Source organism: Tinamus guttatus, unplaced genomic scaffold (assembly GCF_059628265.1).
Source record: "Tinamus guttatus ecotype Peru unplaced genomic scaffold, ASM5962826v1 Tinamus_guttatus_pri_ptg000356l, whole genome shotgun sequence".
In the NCBI taxonomy this organism is placed as follows: Eukaryota; Metazoa; Chordata; class Aves; order Tinamiformes; family Tinamidae; genus Tinamus; species Tinamus guttatus.
The window spans coordinates 928,223-949,461 of NW_028288890.1; the positions used below are offsets into that span (position 1 = coordinate 928,223).

General features: G+C 42.5%; 1 protein-coding gene across 4 annotated transcripts; it reads right to left on the reverse strand.

The window, feature by feature from the left end:
• Positions 1 to 927: 927 nt before the first annotated feature.
• On the reverse strand, positions 928 to 21,032 carry RABGEF1 (RAB guanine nucleotide exchange factor 1). Of its 4 annotated transcripts, XM_088530030.1 has the most exons (10): positions 17,807 to 17,829; positions 12,573 to 12,758; positions 10,608 to 10,774; positions 9,119 to 9,238; positions 6,774 to 6,940; positions 5,660 to 5,741; positions 5,259 to 5,391; positions 4,752 to 4,843; positions 4,080 to 4,336; positions 928 to 3,072 (listed from the first exon to the last, which is right to left on the reverse strand). In XM_088530030.1, exons 2-10 carry the CDS (start codon positions 12,749 to 12,751, stop codon positions 2,674 to 2,676), a joined length of 1,596 nt encoding a protein of 531 aa, XP_088386156.1. In that variant the 5' UTR covers positions 12,752 to 12,758; positions 17,807 to 17,829; the 3' UTR covers positions 928 to 2,673. The 4 variants fall into 4 exon arrangements, with proteins under 4 accessions (XP_088386156.1, XP_088386158.1, XP_088386157.1 ...); XM_088530032.1 differs by lacking the exons at positions 9,119 to 9,238; positions 17,807 to 17,829 and adding an exon at positions 21,011 to 21,032; XM_088530031.1 differs by lacking the exons at positions 9,119 to 9,238; positions 17,807 to 17,829 and adding an exon at positions 21,011 to 21,032 and having other exon boundaries at positions 6,774 to 6,943.
• Between the last annotated feature and the right edge of the window lie 207 nt (positions 21,033 to 21,239).

The following is a 21,239-nucleotide window of genomic DNA, read 5'->3' on the forward strand; positions in this document are numbered from 1 at the left end:
TTCATTTTAAGACAGTGTCTTGATTAAACATTCCTGTTTACTAATAACTTGTTTACAACTCCTCTTCCCATTCTAGCACTGTGCAAAGAACTGGCTCAGTGATGTAACTTGGAGCTTTTTCCTATCATCCAGGTCTCTCACTACATCTTGTGCCTTGTGTACCTCTCTCTGTCACATCCGTGGGCCCAGAGCATCTGCACAGTGCAGGGATGCCCAGTACCAAGCACCCAGAGCAAGCACCAATCCCACGGGTACTGCTTATTAAGGGGGTTTTTAGCTGAAATCTGAGGTGGGACCTTCTCAGCTTGGCACCTCCCAGCTCATTGTGCGTTGCCCATTCAGACTTGCCCGTAACACTGGTAACATACTTGGAGGTTATTACTATGGCAACTACCTTCCTTTTCAGCAAGACAAAATTATTTACTGTTTTACCTACAGGTGAGTAATTTGCCTAATAAAACATTCACAAGGTCTTAAAGCAGCCCGCGTTATCCAGACACCAGAATGTGACTTCTGCAAGAGGTGCAGACCGACTTGGTATCTACCCAGCCTAGACTATGGCCATGAACAAGCCTCTCTCCTCCTGCTTTGCTAACTTTTAGGAGGACTTGGAAATCCATCTTACCTGCCTTACAGGGATTCTCAGGATTTGTTTGCAAAAACGTCCACTTTAGTGGCTTGACACAAGATGGCATATGAATTAGATACACGTTAGTGACAAATGCACCAGCAGGTCATTCTCGAGTACTTAATCACTACAATGATCTTTTCTGAAAAGAAAAAGAAATTCTGTTACCCAGGCTTTCACCTGAATGATTTAAGATTTCTTTCTCCCTAAACACAGAGAGCACAGAACCGGTCATAATTAGGTTCATATTAATCATTAACAGCATAACAAAACCCAGTGACAAGATTTTTAGGAACTCATTAACAAGGGCACACCATACACAATTTTATTCAAACATGGCAACTTATACAATAGCTAAAAGTTTTTGTTTTCAAGAAAACCTGTGTACCTGGATATCAGAATTAGCACCTAGCGTTTGTAAAGAAAATAAAGACTTTGCAGTATATTTACCACAAGCACGGGTCAGATTTAAACAGTCTGGGAGCAGGTCTATGTGGACATACTAAATCTAATTTCCTGTCATCGCCTGATTAATTCATTGCTTCACCTCATTTGGTAACCAGGTATTTCCAAAACACTAGCAGTGCATAGTTCATGAGGCTAAATATATTTGACAAAAAGGGACAAATCACAGTTTTGGTCTGAAATTATTGCAGTACAAATTTAAATATCAGTGTTTTTAAAGCAGTGGAACATAGTAGAGAGGTAGGTGCTTTCCTCCTGATGATAAGAACTTAACATTGCTTTAGAGTTGTTTCAGCTAAGTAGTTTTAGATGATGTTAGATGTCACAGGTGTATAAACAAGACATGGCACACTAGATTAACTGGAAGAGATTTAAAATGATACATAAAATGTTTCACTGGCATAAAAACAGTTCTATTGCAAGAGGTTACTTTTTGCAGAGTGAGCTATTGCTCGCAGTTTCAAACACACTATATACGGATGTCAAGTTTTAGTGACATAGAACAGGATTTACCTTGATGCTCAATACTTGGCAAGGTAACTTCCTTTGCTAAAGGCCACTGAAGATCAAGACAGTGACATTTTCATGATATTCAAATACACCTTCCTGTTTGGAGCAATGGCCCACGCTCCCACTAAAAAGCAGCCTCTAATTGTATGAGCTTATTATCTACCAAGATTGTCCCCAAAAAGCCACCAGGACCTAGCCCACCAGTGGACAAAAAAAGCCATTTTTTTACCCAACTCTCGCACTGTTCCTCTCCCTCCACGTCTTGTTCCAAGCCTGGCTTAGCATTCTCTTCAAAAGAAGCAATATCAGCACTTTCATGCAGCACTGAAGGTTATTAGGTGGACAGACAAAGCAAAGAGAATGTTTATATGAAGAAATATCATATTTTAGGTAACACTTCCTTTTTATAAGGATTAAATTTGAAGACAACTGAAGTGAAGTTTTCAAACCATTACACGAATATCCTCTCTGACTGCAATTCATCATTTATACCACATAGCTTATTGAAACAGTAACAGTGTGCTTGCCTTTATACTGCAAAAGGATTCAACTGAAAGGTGCTATAATGAACACTTTCCCATAATATTTTCACTAACACACAAGATGTCATGCACAGTTGAGACATTAGATTTTAAATCTATTTACAATTTTACATATTTTACAATATATATTTCATTTTTACAGCTACAGAATAAATTCCGACTACCACTGGTACCTTTCGAGTTTCTGCCAGAACTCGAAATTTTCTTACGTTAAACTAATTATTAAAAATGTAAGTGCATGCTTAGAAGGAAGCTTTCAGGAAAAAGATGTCAATGGACTAGTGTTGCTTAAAAATTACACTGGTTTGTGTAGAAAATTTAAGTTCAGTTCAAAAACCCACAAAAGCCTAATATAAATCTACTTTGACTAAAATAAATACAATTTATTACACTTAACCAAAAAAAAGTACCTTTAAAAATGTACTGATTTAAACTCATTTGATTTTTACCCTTGAATTTACTTCCCTTTCCAAGTAGCAGATAGTACTAGGTGAGGGTAAAGATGCCTTTCCAGGTTAACACTGATAATTATCCTGCATAAACTTGAGGCTGCAGTGGTGGGGGCAGCTTGTCATTCTCCACATTTTCAGAGTCAATAGCTGCTAAGGCTTGACTTTTTGGTTTTATTTCTAATGGATATTTCTCAACAATATCTTGGACTTCCTTTGTAATTCCATCAGTCCAATCTATCAGGTCTTTCTCAAGCTTTTTGGCTTCACTGACAATTCTTTCTTGTCTCTCATTCAACTGAGATAGCAGATCTAAGTTTTTATACATTTGCTTAACACCCAGGCACGTATCAGGCGACCAGCTGTCAGATTCTTGCTTCTTCGGGGACGTCTGACCCGACATATAACGATCAAAATCCTCTTGGCTCAGATTTAAAGACTGAGCATCCAGCTTTTCAATGAAGGCCACAGCACAGCACTACGAACAGAACAGAGAGCAAGTATCACCACATGCTGTAAATTGGAACTTGTGTTCTACTTCTTTTTATCTTGCAGTTGAACCAGTAACATATTTTATTTATCACCTCAAAACATTTCTAAAGACCTTCTCAGGCAGCCAGCTACAGCAGACAGTTCACATCTCTCTCCCCTCCACGAAGTTCAAAGTGGTCAAAAACTCAGAGCATGAAATAATTGCACTGTTGCACCTGAACACAGGCTGACTGGACAACTTGGATTACAAACCTTGGGGCTGCTGTATTTTGGAGATGAGTGACCAGAAAGAACAAGACATGATGACTAAACCATATTTATAGTTAATAATCTGATCAGCCGAGATCTGCTTTGCTTTCTGCTTGTGCTTCTGCAGGAGCGAATGCAGAGATGCCCATCTTACCTTGGGGATGCTCTTGTCCTATCAAAAGGAATATTTAATATTTCAAATATTCAATTTCAGCTAAAAAATGTTTTAAGATGAGCTGCAGAGGGGCCAAGTTCATAATTCTTTTCAACAGACAAGCACACAAATAAGTGCTTACTACAGAAGCTTTAAAAAGCCTATTTACTTCTATACATTAATGGCCTAGTTCTGCAGTCCCTTCATAGGATAAACTCCTGTGGGCTTAAATGGTGAACTTTGCAGGCATAAACATCTGCACTGCCCAAGCCCAGGATTTAGCAATACCAAGTACTTATCTCCTACAGAATAAAAATGTCCTCAAGTTTTAGCATCAGACTGTTCAATAAAGGGCTCCATACTGTAAAGAAGGCAAAGCAGACGTTCTGTTTTGAAAAGCAGAGGTGGAAGAATGAAAAGACATAAAGCAAGAGAGCTTGCTGTACCCTAGGTGACCTGAGCCACTATTTCAAGAGCAGCTTTAATCTTTCTTCTATAATTTTATGATGTATTTTCCTGTACCAAGAATCCTTCCCCATTCAAACAGAAGGCGATCTCATATAAAGCATCAATACTATTCCCACACTTACCAGATTAGTAAAATAGTAGCCATCTTCTCCTGTCATTAACCTGCTTGGATTACAGAAGCGTGTTATATACTGGATGTTGGACTGCAGGCGGGGTGGGTTTCCCTTCAAAACAATGTATATAAGTGTTGGAAGGAAATCATCAGCAGAAGCAGGTTCATTTTTTGTGATTTTAATAGCATTAAATATGTGCTTGCTGCACTTGGTGATGCATGCTAATTTCTCACGAGGGACACGCTTCGAATCCATTTCAATAATATCTGCAAGATAAAAAGGTCTTCAGATAATTAAAATCACACTAATCATGCACTTAAATGAGTAGGATATTTACTAAACAATGCTGAAACTGCACTAGTTCTCCACACTACTTGATATTCTATGAAAATATTCAACCTATTTATTTGACCCTTCGTTACTACAGCCCAAACATCTTAAATAGATTATGTCAGTCTGAACACTTTTGTTGTAAGAAAACTATTCTTGCTTCATAGATTAACTAGCCCAACAATACACAGACTACTGCAAATCCAGAAGTCTAGACCCCTTTTCTCATTACAGCAGAAAATAGTTATCAATTAACAAGAGTTATGAAATTTAAAGTTCTAAACTTTTTAACACCAAACAAACAAAAAACCCTATAACAGAATGACAAAAAACCCTTTTCAGTTCACAAACCTGTAATTGCTTTTACAACCATATCAGAGACTTCTGGAATTTCTTCATTAACAGGAACACACAACATTTGTGGAGTGACCCAGTGCAAAGCCCTAAAACGAAGGATGGAGGGAGAAGTTAAAACATTCAGTGCCAGTAACATTCAGGTGTTTGAAACCAGTTGCTTCTTGAACTAAAAAAATGCATGAGGACTATTTTACTTGAACAAAGCACTAATCCAATTATGAATCAACTTATTCCACTGAGTTATTCCATTCCCCACTTCAATTAAACATTCATTTTTTGCTATAATTTAGCAAAAACACACAGATGAATTTTTCTATTATACTAGCTTTCATTATTCATTCTGTTCATTCATTTCCTTTCTTAAATAAAAAATATTTAAGAACTTTTTAGCTAAAATGCTTGCTATCCTTGTCCATATAGTATGAGGTTTTTAGCATGTCTGCTTCAGAGACCACTGAAAGCACCGTGGACTACTCAGTTAATTTTGTTTTAAACACTTACCTGATTCTCTTTTGGACAGCCAGATCCTTCTTCTCATCATCGGTTGTTTCAGGACAAAAGACATATTTATACTGTCGAGTCATAATGTACCTTTCAATCTGATCCATGGCTTTCTCAACTTTTTCTGGGGGCACTGAAAGGTACAAATTCCACAACGCAATAAGAGTAGCCCCACAAGCACAATACAGTGTCTCCAATATAGAAAATAAAGATTGCAGATTGTTTGGAAGATTCCATACTCTGAGTTGTATTAACAATTCAGTAGCTCTAATTACAGCACTGAAAGCTGTTAATAGCATTTCTTAAGAGATTTTTTAGGAAACATTTTGTTTTTACTGGGAGATGTGGCTTTATCCTCAAAATTTTTCAGCAGTAAGATAGGAAGAGGAGGAACACAATACCTTTCCAACGTGTCTGCAATTTCTCTGCTACATTTTGGTAAAAGTCTTGGGCACATTCAGATTGTTCCTCAATACTTAAATCCTGCAACATAAAATTGACAAGTTTGCATGTATGGAAGAAATGATAATGATGCCTCTAACATTCCTTTATGGAAAGTGTCCATATATGTGCAGCAACAGTCTGAGAATGCAAAAAAAAAAAAAAAAACCCTCAGAAGTGTTTACACTGGCTAAATTATATTCAAAATATGAGAAATTAAGACATACTAGCTCCTTAAGATATGAGATTTATATTTATTTGCTGAATTAGCAGTGAAATCGGACAGATCCAATTTCCTTTTCACAAACACATCTCCTACTGATGATATAAAAATAGTATTTAACTAGAATGTTTGCTTGCAATTTTGCCACTAACTTTTTAAGATGATATGCACTATATCAAAAACCAAGAATTGAAAATATTAATTTGAAGTAATATCTATACAGTAAATGTTTCAATGAGAACATTACTGTGAAATATACCCACAATGCTATTTGTGAAATAACATTGCCTTTTAGGCATTAACTAATTGACCTACTTAAGAACATAGAGGCTCACAGAGTTAATATGAATTTTGCTGAATTTCCGTTGTCCAAAAACAAGACAGTCTCTCTGAACATAAAGTCCTGATGGCAGTGCTGCATTTTGGACTTGGTTAATTTGTAGTAGCAAATTAAGTCTTGAGAAGGACATCTCTTTGATTAAGGTAGACAAAAACACCTTTAGTGGTTATAACCAATACAGCTCCACAATCATCACAAATTCTATGTTCAAAGTGAATTGACTCTAAAAAAAGTACTTCAAGATGTTTTCAAAGCAGAGGGCACATATGGTTATAGGAGAGCATCCTTTAATTTCCAGTTAAATTTGAGGATCCCATTTGAGTAACTACAAGGAAAACAGGAAAGCAGTAAACAGAAGAGGATCTGAGTACAGAATCCTGTCGGATCCCTGCAGGTGGCACTGCAGTCACATTAATATTTCAAGGAGGACAACACAGTTTTTATGGAGAGAATGAAGAAACGTCTTTTTTTTTTTGAGGAGAAGGAAGAAGCAGGGGGGAAACGCACTTACCCTTTTATGATTCATTGTGTCCAAAAATAATTTACATTGTTTATAGATATCCTGTCCGGGTTTATGATATGTCTTGAGAAATTCTATGAATTCCTTGGATACTCGATCTGTCTCGATGCTGGCCTGCCTGTTTATAGAAGGGCTGGGAGCCTTGGTTTCCTGGATCTCTGCTGGGAAAAATTTGACATAGTAGATTAACTTTTGTACACCAACGTATGCATTCAGAAAGTGTTTCACATGTACTAAAAGTTCAGATTTTTTTTTTCCAGCTTCACAGACAAATAAGCATTCTATTTGTCTGAAGAAAGTGTTAAACGTGAAATGGTGAATATTAAATATAATATAAATATTTATTTCCTAAATGTAGGAAACTGAATATTCCAGAGTGAAACATTTAGAGCCTAACACGCACTTACAGTAATGGCCTTTTGATGCTAGCAAATCACCATAACAGGGGTTTGCTTTCAAGTTTCTTGCATTTTCACTCTCATGTAAGACCCCTCCATAGGAGATAAAGGCTTCGAGATGTGATTCCACCGCAGCTTCAACTAAGGGAGTGGTCCCACTCCCCTTCTCCCTCACCTTCACATTCCTGCTCCTTCACCTGCACCAACACTAGGGATCATCAACTGCTGATGAACCAGCTCAGGAAGAAACAGCTCGGGTCAGTCCTAGTCAGGAGCAAGTCGTTCTCATGGGGTTGCTTTTCAGCAGGATCAGCTCCCCAGGCTGGTTTATGGCCAGATCATGGGAACAGCGGGAGCAGCCTGGGAATGGGAGCAGGAGGCTGGTGCAGACGGAGCAGCCCTGGTTTGGAGGGACCGCGGCTGCCGCAGGATCTCCCCGCGGCGTAAATGAGAGCTCGGCCACTCGTGTTTCGGAGAGCAGAAGCATCAATTCTGTTCAAGGAAGAATCCGGCTGGCACTCGAGAGCGAGGCAGGAACACAGACCGCACACAGCACTGGGGGCAAGTTTATAGAGCCAAAACCACAGGGGTTTTCCACACAAGCACATCTGATTTTCGGGAAGGGCGTACACTGCAAGTCAAGTGCACGGGTCTGCTATCTGCGCTACCCGAGCTCAGCTCACCCACCTTTCAACTTGCCAGCCAACACTGCCCAAAAGGAAGGATTGAACAGAGATGAGGTAAATGGACATGATGAAAAGCAAGCAGCAGAGAGACAGAAGACACAAAGATATTCATAACCAAAATGATACAAGCACATCTCCCAATCTGAAGACACTAACACGCAGCACAAAACTTGCTTCAGTAAGCAGACATGCAGAACTACAAAGTAAAAAACGTGTGTTTCAATGTGATTAGTATCATTAAGCTTGCATGCTTAATTTGGATTTGAGGAGGGTTTTATCTGTACAACAAGCACTGATTACTGAGGTCTACAGGAACATAGGCAGTTTGAGCAACAAAATACTTTCAACTGCATCATGTATCCCAAAACAACTAAGTCACTCTACCTCCAAAAAAGTGATTATGGAAAAGGAAATCGTCTTGAGCAAGTGAGAGAGAATCTAGCAGAAGAGAAAAGCCAAAACAAAGAGCAGGGGGAGTTAGGATCACCTTTTGTTGAGAGGGAACACTATATATTAAAATCTGTCTCAAGGCATTGTATGGAGGTGCTAGATGTCACAGGGGAATGTCAGCACTCCAGTGATTTCACTATGGTTGTGCCATGGCAGACTTGAGTAGGAGACGTAAAGGATATTAAAATAGTGTTGTTGCTACCTCTATTGCACGCAGACATTGATCTGTACATAAATAATTAGCAGAATAAAGACACTCTAAATCTTTCTGCATTTTGTATTTTGTATTTAAGTTGGTAGAACTTGTCAAAATGTCAAGGAAGCAAAGATCCTAAGCCTGTTCACATCATGCGTTTTGGTGCCTTTTTGGTTTCAGTTAAACCAGAATGCCCTTTTTTTTTTCGTCAATATGAAATTGTCTTTTTGACTAAGATATCAAAACATCTTTAGATATTTGGAAGTATAAGTGCTCTTTAAGTTCAAACCATTAAATTGAAGCAGTTTCAACTCAGAATGAGATTTCTAATGGCAACTTGGAATTACTTGAAACCGCATACTCCTTCGGATGACAAACTAAAGCAGAGTTCAAGGCATCATCAATTTTATCCCTGCACTCCCCACACAAAAAAGAACTGGTTTAGAGATTCAGGTTCCCTCGGAATGCTGGATTTGCTTTTCTGTCACACTCATATTTAATAGTGTGGGTTATTATTGGCACAACCCTAGTTTGTATTTTGCAAAGCCCAACTAAGTAAGCTTACTAAAACCAGGCAGAGAGCTTGCTCGAGCTACGCTGCATTACCTTCAGAAGGGGAAGCCAGTTCCCAGGAGGGAGTAAAAATTTCCTTCAAGTCCCTGAGAATGTTATCAGCATTTCGCTCCCTCCCAAGCTGTCCTTGCTTTATGGTTTTCTCTTGAGCTGCTGAAATAAATGCAAAAGCAAGCAAGACACCAAGAGCAGGGGTGCGTGAGACAGCGAATGGCGCAAAACAAAACAAAACATGGGAAGTGAGAAAAATAAATGTTAAAAAAAAAATACTAATACATCACAAAATGCCTCCTTAGTCAGCTGGTGCTCATGAACCAAGACAATTTCTAGGTATATTTGCAATTTCCCAAAGAAATGAGTTGTCCATAAGGTTAAGGCAAACTGATTTTGCTTTGTCCTCTGGAATTCCTGCTCGAGAGTCAAGCATTTTATCATTCATGCCCAAGTCAAAGCAAGCAATTCATGGAAGTTCCTGCCATGCAAAGGCATCAGTGCCATTAATCACATTATCCCTGCACACATGCTCTAGAATAAACTGTTCCGCCAACAAACTTTATATTCACAACGAACATGCTCCTTTCTAGTTGAAGGTAACACTGGGTTTCCCTACACATTTATTGTCATTTAAAAGTATCCTGCCTAAATATTCCAATTTTCCTGTTAAAGTTGCTTGAATGCTGCACTGTGGCAGCATCACCATTCTACTTAAAACATTACGGCCACCAAAAAGTTCACATTTTTGTGCGTTTTCAGTAGCACTGCACATACAGCATCCACTCTCCAAAAGCTTCACTATGTAAGTGACAAACCACAAATTCTCCGGATAAGAAACCCCTACATCTTCTAGGAATCTCTCTGTAAAATACTTTATACAGGAAGGAGAGGTGATCTCTGTAGCTGAATATATATATATTGAATATATATATTCAAAATTTTGAAAATCATTCCTCCCGTATAAGCCAAGATGAAACCAGACAACTCTTTTTGCTTCTTGGGACAGCCAGCAACTTTGGCCAACTTGCCACCTACATTAGGATAACAATCAGGGCCAAGTAGAGATAAATCTACGAGCCACTATCTCCTGTCTTTAACTGAGCACACACACAGATATTGTTTATTGCTCCTGTAACCTAAGTTGTTCAATTTTGTTTCACTCACCCAGTTGCAGAGAAGGGGAAGGAGCGTTTGTGAAAGAGAGTGATTTCTAGACTGTTCTCATCAGTTATATAAATTCAAGACAGAACCATAAAACTGACAGAATTATTTATGAATTATATGTTGAATTCAGAACCCACTAAAAATTTACCAGGCACTCATATTTTAAAGACATACACAGGAAAAATGACTGCTAAAATACTTTTAACAGATCAAACTCAAAGCAGTTTTCATAGTTTTTAAGCAGTGACATATGTAGGTCTGGGGCTATACAAGTAATGCTAGAAGTCTGCCCAATATTGTCAAAAAATACTCCTACCTAAACATGCTGTACAGAACCATTAAAAAAAAACAAAGGAAAAATTACCCTTTTTAGCTCCTGCTCTGGAAGAAGCAGTGAAAAACTTCTTCACAGTAGTCACCTTTCGAGTCTTCTCATTGGTTTTCTTTTCTTCAAATTTGGAAAAGGTCAGTGACTGTGCCCCTTGGGTACTCTGGCTGCTGGCATATGCTTCTTCCTCCTCACGCTGAAGCCTGTATTCGAAAGATGTAGGTCTAATTGAAGTGGTTAAAACCAGCACAAATAAGTTAGTTTCCTGGGCAGTAACTCACTCTTTGGCACGCCAAATCTCTCTGCCCACTTTCATCTTTAGTTGCCTGTCACACATGTCACTTATGGCCCTTCTTTCCCCATTGCTACAGTGAAAGTGAGGGAAGGCTTAAGATCAAACTAAGGCCAGGGAGGATCAAACAGAAATGTCACGAGGAAGGAGACTGAAATGTCATCACTGTCATGATGACACCCTCGTGTCATGACCTTAGATCTTCACAAAGGTGGAGAGGAGGGAAAAGATCATAGGGAGTGGAGGATGAGAAAGAACAGGAGTATTTCCATCAAGTCACTCAGTCCCTCTCCACTCCTGCTCCCATCCAGGGTTTCACTGCATATATCATCAGAAATACTTCATGTTTTGAGATGTCTTTGTCACCCAACGCACCATCTCTTTCTACCCAAAAATGTTTCTGCAACCTTCAAACAACTCCTCTGCAGGAGAAAACATACTAACACTTCAAAGGCTACTTTTCTTCTTAAGCAGGAGACAGTAAAAAGTCAAGTAACTTTCTTTAAACACTCATCTAGCCCAGGATGGACCAAGGAAGAGGAGACTAATTAGGTAACAATAACTTAGGGCTTAGGAACAATCATCAGGCTGGACTCAAGTTGAAAAAGCGTCCACAGATGTGACCTTCTAGAAGCAGGTGAGGGTAAACACTGCACCTAGGCCTTTTTTTCTTAAATGCTCTTGGTTAACTTATCACTAGGTAACTCAAGTTCAGCGAACAGCCTCCAGGTTCAAGAGCAGATAATGCTACTGAGGCATTTGTGTTTTTTCCTAGGTAAAGTTCTGGCATGTGTTACTGATGCATTAAGGCAAGCGTGTGAGAGGCTTTGTGCCAACATGATCCAAAGCCTCGGGCAGCTCAGCCCAACTGCCAGGCAACCAGCACGGACACCCGATGTAGTTACTGGCTCCCCCACCTCAAAAATCCATACAACCTTAATTACCACAGGTCATTTGCAGGGGGATGGCAGGTAACTTACACCTGCAAGTGACAGGAAGGCCACCTGTGGTGCTATATTGAAAGAATATTCTGCACTTTCCTATGCAAGTGATAATGCTTTTTTAATGATTTTCTACCCAAATCCAACAGAAAAGCTGCTCTGATTTCCTCACTCATAGCTACCCTTCAACCTCCATTTTCTGAATCAACCATTGGGCACACAAGAAAAACTAGACTGTTTCGCAATAAAAATTTGATTGAATAAAACAAAACACTGAAAAGATTTGGTTCCTCTGGGCTTTCCTTGCAGCTGAACTGACCGCAGACAGGATTAAAACCATTTTTGTCAAGGAGCAGCTGAACTGTTAACCCATTTTGCTGGCTACGTTCAAGGCAGTAACCACCGTCTCCAGAGGCAGGGCTGTTTTAATCAAAACTGTCATTTTCATCCTTCCAACTGCTAGTTAAAATCACAGATTTCAGTACACAATTTAGGTCAAAGTATTCATGGCCGGGGGGCAGGTTGGAGCATTTTTCTTGTTTACGTCTGTAACTTCACAGGCTTTCTTTAGAAAACCCTTAAATCAGAATGTGATAAATACTCAATTTTGCCTTGAAATGAAGATTTTAATTCCTGCTGCAAAGATCAAATTTGAGAATTTATGAAGAAATTGAGCCAGGCCAAGTACATCTTAAAACCAGGAGAAAGGAACAGTGTTGAGTGAAGTCACCCTATTGCAAGGATGAGGGAATAAAGAGGCCTCTTTACCGCTCTGCCAGCTCCCAGTCCTCTTGGATCTGCTTCTGCCTGGCCTTGTGATATTCCTCTCTCCAGCACTTGGAGCAAAACCCCTGCCAGGCAGGATTGCCATAGTAACCACAGCCCTTCTTGCACAACAGCTCCGACTGATCCACATGGATGCCTCTGCGTTCAGACTTCAGGCTCATTTTCTACCTGCTTGAAGGAAAAAGAGAAAAGGGTTAAAAGACAAACTCGACGGCTAGCGAGGCTTCCTTCTGCCCTCTTGTCTTTTTGACACAAGCCACCTGCTTTAATTATTGGCTGCTTCCATAGTAACAGAATAAAATCCAGAGGAGGAAGGGCTGCACTGTATAAGCAAACAGACGTGTTCCCATACGTCTGCAGAGCTCTGACCTGCAGGCAGCCCTAGGCAGTTGCAATAGAGAGAGGCAACCAAGAGGCTCTCCAAGCCTGGACCATCACCGAGCAGTCTCCTCTTCCAGCAATCCCGACGTTGTTTCCCTCCCTTTTCTTTTTAACACTTGCCAGAAGCCATCCCACGTGCCAGCTTCCTTCCAAGGCTGTTTCAACTACTTCTTTCCAATCCTGAACGCAGGGTTCGTTTTAGGATAAAAGCAGCACAACATCATTGGCAACGGCGAGTTTAAGACCTGCGTACTAAAACGCTGGCATTTGGAGCACAAAACTGACACGCACCAACACTGCCCTGGAAGCCAGGCCTTGGCTGCCAAGTCCAAGCCCTTTTCACTCCTGGGAATCACAACAGGGAAAGCTCTGCATAAGCTGAATGACCCCTGAGCAGTTCAGAGTCCTGCTCTTGCATTTGTAACCAGAGGCTTCCCTAAGATCTCTCTCCTCTAATAGAAAAAAACAGATGATTTTTGAATCCAAACCATTAAAGATGAGGGCCCGCGGCTTGCTCTTAGGTCAGTAATGAGTTTCTAGAAATAATCTCAAAAGAGTTTCACTAGAGAGATCTGTATTGAAAAGAATAACAACTTAATAACTCTTAATAACTTAATTTGTAAAGACTCAGTTTGTAATTTGTACAACCGAGAGCAGCTAAATACATGGCCCTTTCTCCTTCCCACAGGAAGGTCGGAGAGCTGGGCAGTCCTTAGTGCCCTTCTGTTACTGCAGGCCAAAGAGAAGAAAGCCAGACAATATGTTTGCTAAAGACTTGTATTACAGGTGCCTGTATTAAGCAATTAAAGCAATTAAAAAATCACCCAGTGGAATGGAAGAAGTTACAAGAGTTCTGCAGCTGCAGCCTGCAGACCCATTGCACCAATTCAGGTTTTACACCCAAGTAGCAGCTCAGTGCTGAGGACACGGGGATCTTTGGGAAACCAAAGCAGAATGAAACCCATCATCTTGCTTAAACCCCATGTCAATATCTTGTTTTCTGAAATCTTAACAGCCTATTCCGCTCGCTCTGCCAGTTGGGCTTTTGCACTTCCACTGCCTCGGCGCACACGGCACAAAACTACAGACCTTTAATCATATTTTAGCGCCACGATTATTTCTGTCATCCCAGTAATCCTTTGTGTACATCAGAACTAATAATATGGTTCAAGGAGAGACTGCAAAAAGCTGTGAACCCAAGTCATGGAGAAAGCAAGCAGTTTCCTTTCCTCCCCTTCACGGGTTTTAGGTTGCAGTTGCATCACTTCCACATTCAGGGACAAGAAAGGTCACTCTGAATCAATAGGAAGAAATCACATGCTGCATTGAGAGTGAGGGTTTTATTCTTCATTTAAAGACACACTACCGTTACAAAAAAAAAGTTCCAGAGCCATTTTTTGCAGGCTAGCATTTGGTATTTTAACAAATCAAGCAAGTCAAGCAGTTTATTTAAACTGAGCATCTTTAAGTGCAGTTTTACTAATCCAACTCAAGTTAACATTGTGCAACTAAACTGCTGTATAACTTACCATCTTCCACTCCTAAAAAAGGTATGTTAGAAACCCCGAGTATCTAAAATGCTATTTTTTCCCATTATCCACTCCCTTCTCTTCTTCTAACTAAAGAGGATCATTTCTGATTTAAAGATCAACTCCTCAATCAACTCCTGACACCGTCCCTCACAACATCCTCCTGGGCAAGCTCCGGAAGTGTGGGATAGATGAGTGGACAGTGAGATGGATTAGGAACTGGCTGGATGGCAGGGCCCAGAGAGTGGTGATCAGCGGTGCAGAGTCTAGTTGGAGGCCTGTGGCTAGTGGGGTCCCCCAGGGGTCAGTCCTTGGTCCAGTCCTGTTCAATTTATTCATCAATGACCTGGATGAAGGCACAGAGCGCTCCCTCAGCAAGTTTGCTGATGATACCAAACTGGGAGGAGTAGCCGATACCCCAGAGGGCTGTGCTGCCATCCAGAGGGACCTGGACAGACTGGACAACTGGGCGGTGAAAAACCTCATGCAATTCAACAAGGCCAAGTGCAAGGTCCTGCACCTGGGGAGGAATAACCCCAGACACCAGTACAGGCTGGGGACCGAGCTTGTGGAGAGCAGCTCTGCGGAGAAAGACCTGGGTGTCATGGTGGACGACAAGTTGACCATGAGGCAGCAGTGTGCCCTCATGGCCAAGAAGGCCAATGGGATCCTGGGCTGCATTAAGAAGAGCATCTCTAGCAGGTCGAGGGAGGTGATCCTGCTCCTCTACTCAGCCCTGGTGAGGCCGCATCTGGAGTATTGTGTCCAGTTCTGGGCTCCACAGTACAAGAGGGATGTGGAGCTGCTGGAGAGAGTCCAGCGCAGGGCTACAAGGATGATCAGGGGCCTGGAACATCTGCCCTATGAGGAGAGGCTGAGTGAGCTGGGCCTGTTCAGCCTGGAGAAGAGAAGGCTGAGAGGGGATCTAATCAGTGTATATAAATACCTCAAGGGAGGGAGTGCAGAGGACGGGGATGGTCTCTTTTCAGTGGTGGCCACTGATAGGACTAGAGGAAATGGCCGGAAACTGAAACATCAAAAATTCCATAGGAACTTAAGGAAAAATTTCTTAACAGTGAGGGTGCCAGAGCACTGGAACAGGCTGCCCAGAGAGGTTGTGGAGTCTCCTTCTCTGGAGATCTTCAAAACCCGCTTGGACGCAGTCCTGTGCCACGTGCTTTAGGTGTCCCTGCGTATGCAGGGGGGTTGGACTAGATGATCTCTAGAGGTCCCTTCCAACCCTAAGCATTCTATGATTCTATGATTCTATGATTCAATGCACTTGTGTGGCCAGACCTCTTATTTGAATTCATGTCCCACATGAAAGCAAGATATTTTGAGTAACATAATCCTAAAGGAGGAGCAAGTTGGGGTTTTGCTGCATTTAGGGAGGCGGGTGAACATATCACCAGACCCCTGAGAAGTCAGGGAAACACGAGTAAAGAAGGCAAGGAAAAAATTCACTTCTTAAATTTTTGTTTTAAACCATGAAACATGAAATACCATAAGATCATAAATAAAATTAATTGGTACAATATGGATACGTGCATTGCACCAAGCACCCTTATTTCGCTTTAACCATGTTCATTAAAAGGCTTTTCAGCAGTTCCAAGAAGCACCAAACCACTGGAGGAGCAAATGTCTGTAATTTATACCATAACTGGACTCATTTTCCAGTTTGCTTGATAAACATTCCAAGTAAATCTGCCATGAATCTAATCAGTCTGTGTGCCCTGAGAGCAGAGGTGACACCTCCTGTGTCCATGCTCACAAATTAGGGTGATAAAGAAACACCATAAGCTCCTGATTCCTCACAGCAAACATATCAGAGAGTACCATACCAAGAGATGAAGGTTTCTTGACACTTCCTCACCCCTTAGATGTTTGTCATCCGAGGAGAATATTCGATAAGCCACAGCTTAGTTCAGAAGATGGAAACTCGGGATTTGGGGGGAGGATAAGGCAGCCGATGGCCCGCCAGCTCGGGGACGTTCCCTGGGAGCGCTCGTGGAGCCGGCGCAGGGTGGTGGCAGTCGGGGAAGCAGGAGCTCCGAGCCAAGCGCAGCAAACGCAGCCGCTCCACGAAGCGCCGCGTCCCCCGCTGCATCTGCCTCCGTCTCTGAAGATTTACTGAAGGAGCAAGGAAAACGCGTGCTGGTGCGGGCATTATCGACCAAAATGAACTAAAGCTAAAAAATGAAGAATGGAAAATCGTCATATTATGGTTAGGGAAGGCCAAGGGAGGAGAAGCAGGTTTTTCTTTCTGTATGTTCTCCTCTGCCCTGCAGTGCAATGGTCCCCACTGAGTGGAGGTGCTCAGTAAAGCACTTTCAGCTCGCAAACAGGGATGTGCAGGTTCAGCCGCTGGCCTGGGGCACGAGCCCAGGTTTCTCTTGGGAAGCCAGAAGGCGACATCTGAATCAGCAAAGACATCTCATCAGTGCTTGTCCCGACCAGGTTTTGGCCTTCACAGACCACGATCCGCAGTGCAATGTCCCTGCACACAGGGAAACAGCCACAGGCTTCGGAACAGCAGCCACGACAGGCACCAACACTCGGCAGCAGCAGCCAGATCCCGCTCTGGATGCCCACATTCCCGTATGGATCAAACCAAAGACCCAAAACGGCGCCCAGCCACGGACATCCTCACCATCCATTAACAGAAACAGTGAAGTTGATCAACGCTGATGCAGACCCGGAAGGCACTGGCACAGAACTACACATCTAGATACTGTTTTATTTCTCCGATAATCTCCCATTAAATTCCAACAAGACTACAGACGCAGGCTCCATAATCAGCGCTATTTCACAATTAAAGCCGCAGCATAAGAGCTCAGAAGTTTTCAGACACTTGAAGATTACATGTGACATCCCAATTTCTAGGTCAGTTATATAACAACCAAAACTAGCTTTTAAGTTCCCATTTTAATTCTGTAAATCCTTAGGCCACTTTTGTTAGTATCCCACAACAGGCACTGAAGCAGCAGCAAATACTCCTCTATGCAATCACACCTTTTAGGTCACTGACAACAGCAAGAGACTGAGGATATTGGCTGATTTCCACACCAAACAGATTACCAAACAGCTGCAAAACCCTATAGGAAACCTATTAAAATAGCTCCTAGGGCCACAGTGAAGAGCAAGTGCCCTCCCAGCCTTTATGTAACATGAAAGAGGGGCACCTTGCATCAAAACAAGATCTGCCACAGGACTCATTTAATGTACACACAGACGGGACTACGCTTACATAACGCATTCTTTCCAACACTAAACTGAAGGCAGGTTTCATAACACATTAGTGTTTACCGAGACTCCAGGTACAGCTTTGGCTTCGGGGAGAGCTTAGTTTGTGAAACAAGTTTCAGAAGTGGTTGAGACGCCACTGCCTTGTCCTGCTTGTTCTTTTCTAGCACGGAGCAATCACGATCTCTTTACTTCCTAGGGACAGGACAGGCAAACAAGACATCTTTATTGTCAGAATGGACTGTATGGTTGCCACAAAGATAAAATACTGATTTATTCACAAATTACTTGAGTGTTGGATTGCCTGGGCCCTCTATGCATGGAAGAGCGAGCTGGAAACACCCCCACACCCCAGCTGAGTAGGAAGAGGCTTCACGCTATCAACCCATAACTAACCTATAGACACGTAACTGTAAATCAATTTATAACTATCATAGTCTATAAAAAGCAGTTTATGAGGAGCCCTGCATGCTAACTGTGGAAATGAAAGCGGTGGCTTGGCAAGACTGCTTTAAAAGGAAGTTTCAACATTGGTACCAAACTTGATTAACACATGAAGCCTCCCTATTTTTAGATTTAAGAGCAAAACAGGCAGGCCGGCTCGAAAGTATAAAATTACCTTTCACTTCTGGGTAGCATATTTCATCCTTCTACATTTCTGACTTGGAAAAAAACCTATCTGGTGACTTCGGAGTCACCTGCTCTGTTTTGATCATCCTTTTGCCTTATGCTGCTTCTTTATATCAACAGTCTGTCCAAAATAAGCTGGGCACAACTCATAGCAATGCTTGACACCGGCCTTTCCCCTGGACCAAAGCAAATGTGGTTTAACTCTAGAAGTTTAAATCTTTGTAATACTTAACAAACAATCTGTACTAATTCCTCCTGCAAGAAAACATCAAAGGGCTCCAAAAGGGCATTTTCTGAGCCTGTGACACGGTACCAAGCACCCTTGCTGTCTGCCAGAACGGAGATCCCCAGACATAGGCTTTTAAAACAATAAAGCCAGGGAAGCTTCCACATGCATCCCTGGAAACAGCAGTTGTGCTTTGTGTTTTATACGTTGCTGGATAACACACCAAATCCCACGTCTGTTCTAGAGACCAGGGTCCACCTGAAGCTATTTTGCAGCGTACACATAGCTTTAGTTAATGAAAATAAGTTTACAAGGTAGAGTGTGTCCACTATGAAGCATATTGAATCTAAAGAGGGGCAGGGGAAGAAGGGATGAGGGCATTGGGTTTATTTATAACTTCTGCCTATAGAAAGATGTCCTTAAAATAACATGTCTAGCCATCGGTGTCTGAGGCTATTACAGCATCCCACGTGACAGCCTCTGCAAAGAGATGAATAGCATTATTTTAAACGGAAAAGGAAAGCATCTCTTTGCATAAGCAGTGAAAAACCATCATCATCACCAGCACCTGAAGCAGGAGAAAATCTTTCAAGCAAATCCCAGCCCCAAATATCGGCTTGTGAATTACCTGGGTAGCCCATCCGCGGTTTCCCATCAGCTAACGACTGCTTCCAAAGAGCAGCCACTGCCCGGAGCGTCTCCACACCAGAGGTGGCGAAACAGCCCCGATTCACACGCAATCCCAAACATTCGGGCACGTAACTAACACAGCGCTAATTAAACACACAGTAATTTCCTCCGAAGGAAAGGGTGGGGCGACACAGCCTAAGAGACTCATGAACAGAAAACTTGAGCGCCATTAAACGTGTAAAAATTAGTAAAGACCGACCCAAAAATACAGTATCCATCCTTGTGGTAGAGATTGCACGAGTCTGAACTATTTTTATGCACCTCTTCCTTCCAATTAAGGAGTTTTGCCTAGACCAATTGTTTCCTCGTATACACAGGGCAGTTGGCTAATGTTCCTGAGAAAAAATAAGGTTTTAACCACGATTATGGACACAGGTTGTTTAGTCACCTGAAGACACCCATACAGTTTCTGTACTACAAGTGACAAAAGAAATTACAACCACTATTTAAACACCTGGAGCTTAATGGCCAGGCGACTTTGCAACAACCTTCCTGGAGAGCTCGAGGTCAACTTCGGCTTGAGAGAAAGCCCAGAACATTTCCCCGCTCATGATTTCGTTTATCCACATCAAACTCTTAGCTGCTGCCCAGAGCAATAACTGTCCTGTTAAGAGCAGCACGTGAAGTAAAACATATTCATGAATTAACATCTATATCCCTGCATCTACATGAGACTCATAATTGCCTCCTTAAATTAAATCCCAGATCCCAAATTAAACATTAAAAAAAAAACCCTGCTTGTAGTGTTTGATCAGAAATTTAAGTTAAAATAAGGTTCTGATTATCTAAAACTTCTAAATATCTCCAAAAACATCAGCTACCGGGTGTTTCATATATGATATACTTTGCTAACGTGCCAAGCCACCACATTATTTGCCCACTTCGGTACAGATTAAATCTAAATTTGCTAGAACCTTAGAAGAAGGCTTCAAAACATCCTGTGTGCTCTCTGCCTGATTTGGCACTGACTGTATCTGAGCACGATTCACCAACATGATTAGACCGGACATCTTGAGGGCAGTTTCGGTCTCAAGGAGTCCATCAACAGACAGCAAATGAGCAGACTGAGGGGGTAGAAAGCAAACAGCAGGAGAGGAAAAAGAAACACTGCTATTGATTAGATAGCACTGAAAAACAAAGCTAAGATAGATGAACTATCAGAACCATGCAGTATTTTAACAATCACCAACAGCTTATTTTGTAAAGGGATCTGCTGCATTGGTATATTTGGCTTTATGCTCCTACGTTTTCCTCTGCTGTGTATCCCTTTGTTCTTCACCGGCAGAACCCGGCAGGGGGCTACAACCCCCTTCCTCCTGCCCCCAGCCCCTCGCAGGAGCCTGTTCCGAAGGGCGGCGCGTTTGACTCCCGGAGCGAGGGCCCTGCTCCTGGAGGGCGCTGGTCTCTTCTAAGCTGAGGGATCAGCGGTCTCTAAAACCCCTCAGGGACTCAAGGGGCTCTCGGGTACCTCCAGCCGCGGCCGATACCGTTCCCCGAGCACCGCTTTAGGGAACAGCGGGTTCATAATTGAGACAACGAAGCAGCACACGGGAGACACCACGTCTACCCCGGAGCGGGAGGGAGACACCACGTCTACCCCAAAGGGGAAAGGACACACAGCGGGGCCGAGCCGCCCCTCAGCGACCTCCCCGCGCCGCGGAGGCCCCGGGGGGCAATCGAGACACCGAGGCTCCCCCTTCCCCCCCCCGGCCGCGTCTCACCGGTGGCGGCGGCGCCTCCCGCCCGCGCGCGGCTCCTCACGGCGCCCGCCGCTCCCTGCCCTCCGCGGCGGCGGCGGCGGAAGGGCGCGCGCGTCACTTCCGCGGGGCGGGGATTGAGGGGGAGTGCGCTGAGCGCGTCGGGCCTCAGGTGGCGCCGGGCGCGGTCCGGGTGAGGCCTCACCGGAAAACTACTGTTTTCTTCCCGTTTTGTTCTTATTTCTATGGGTTT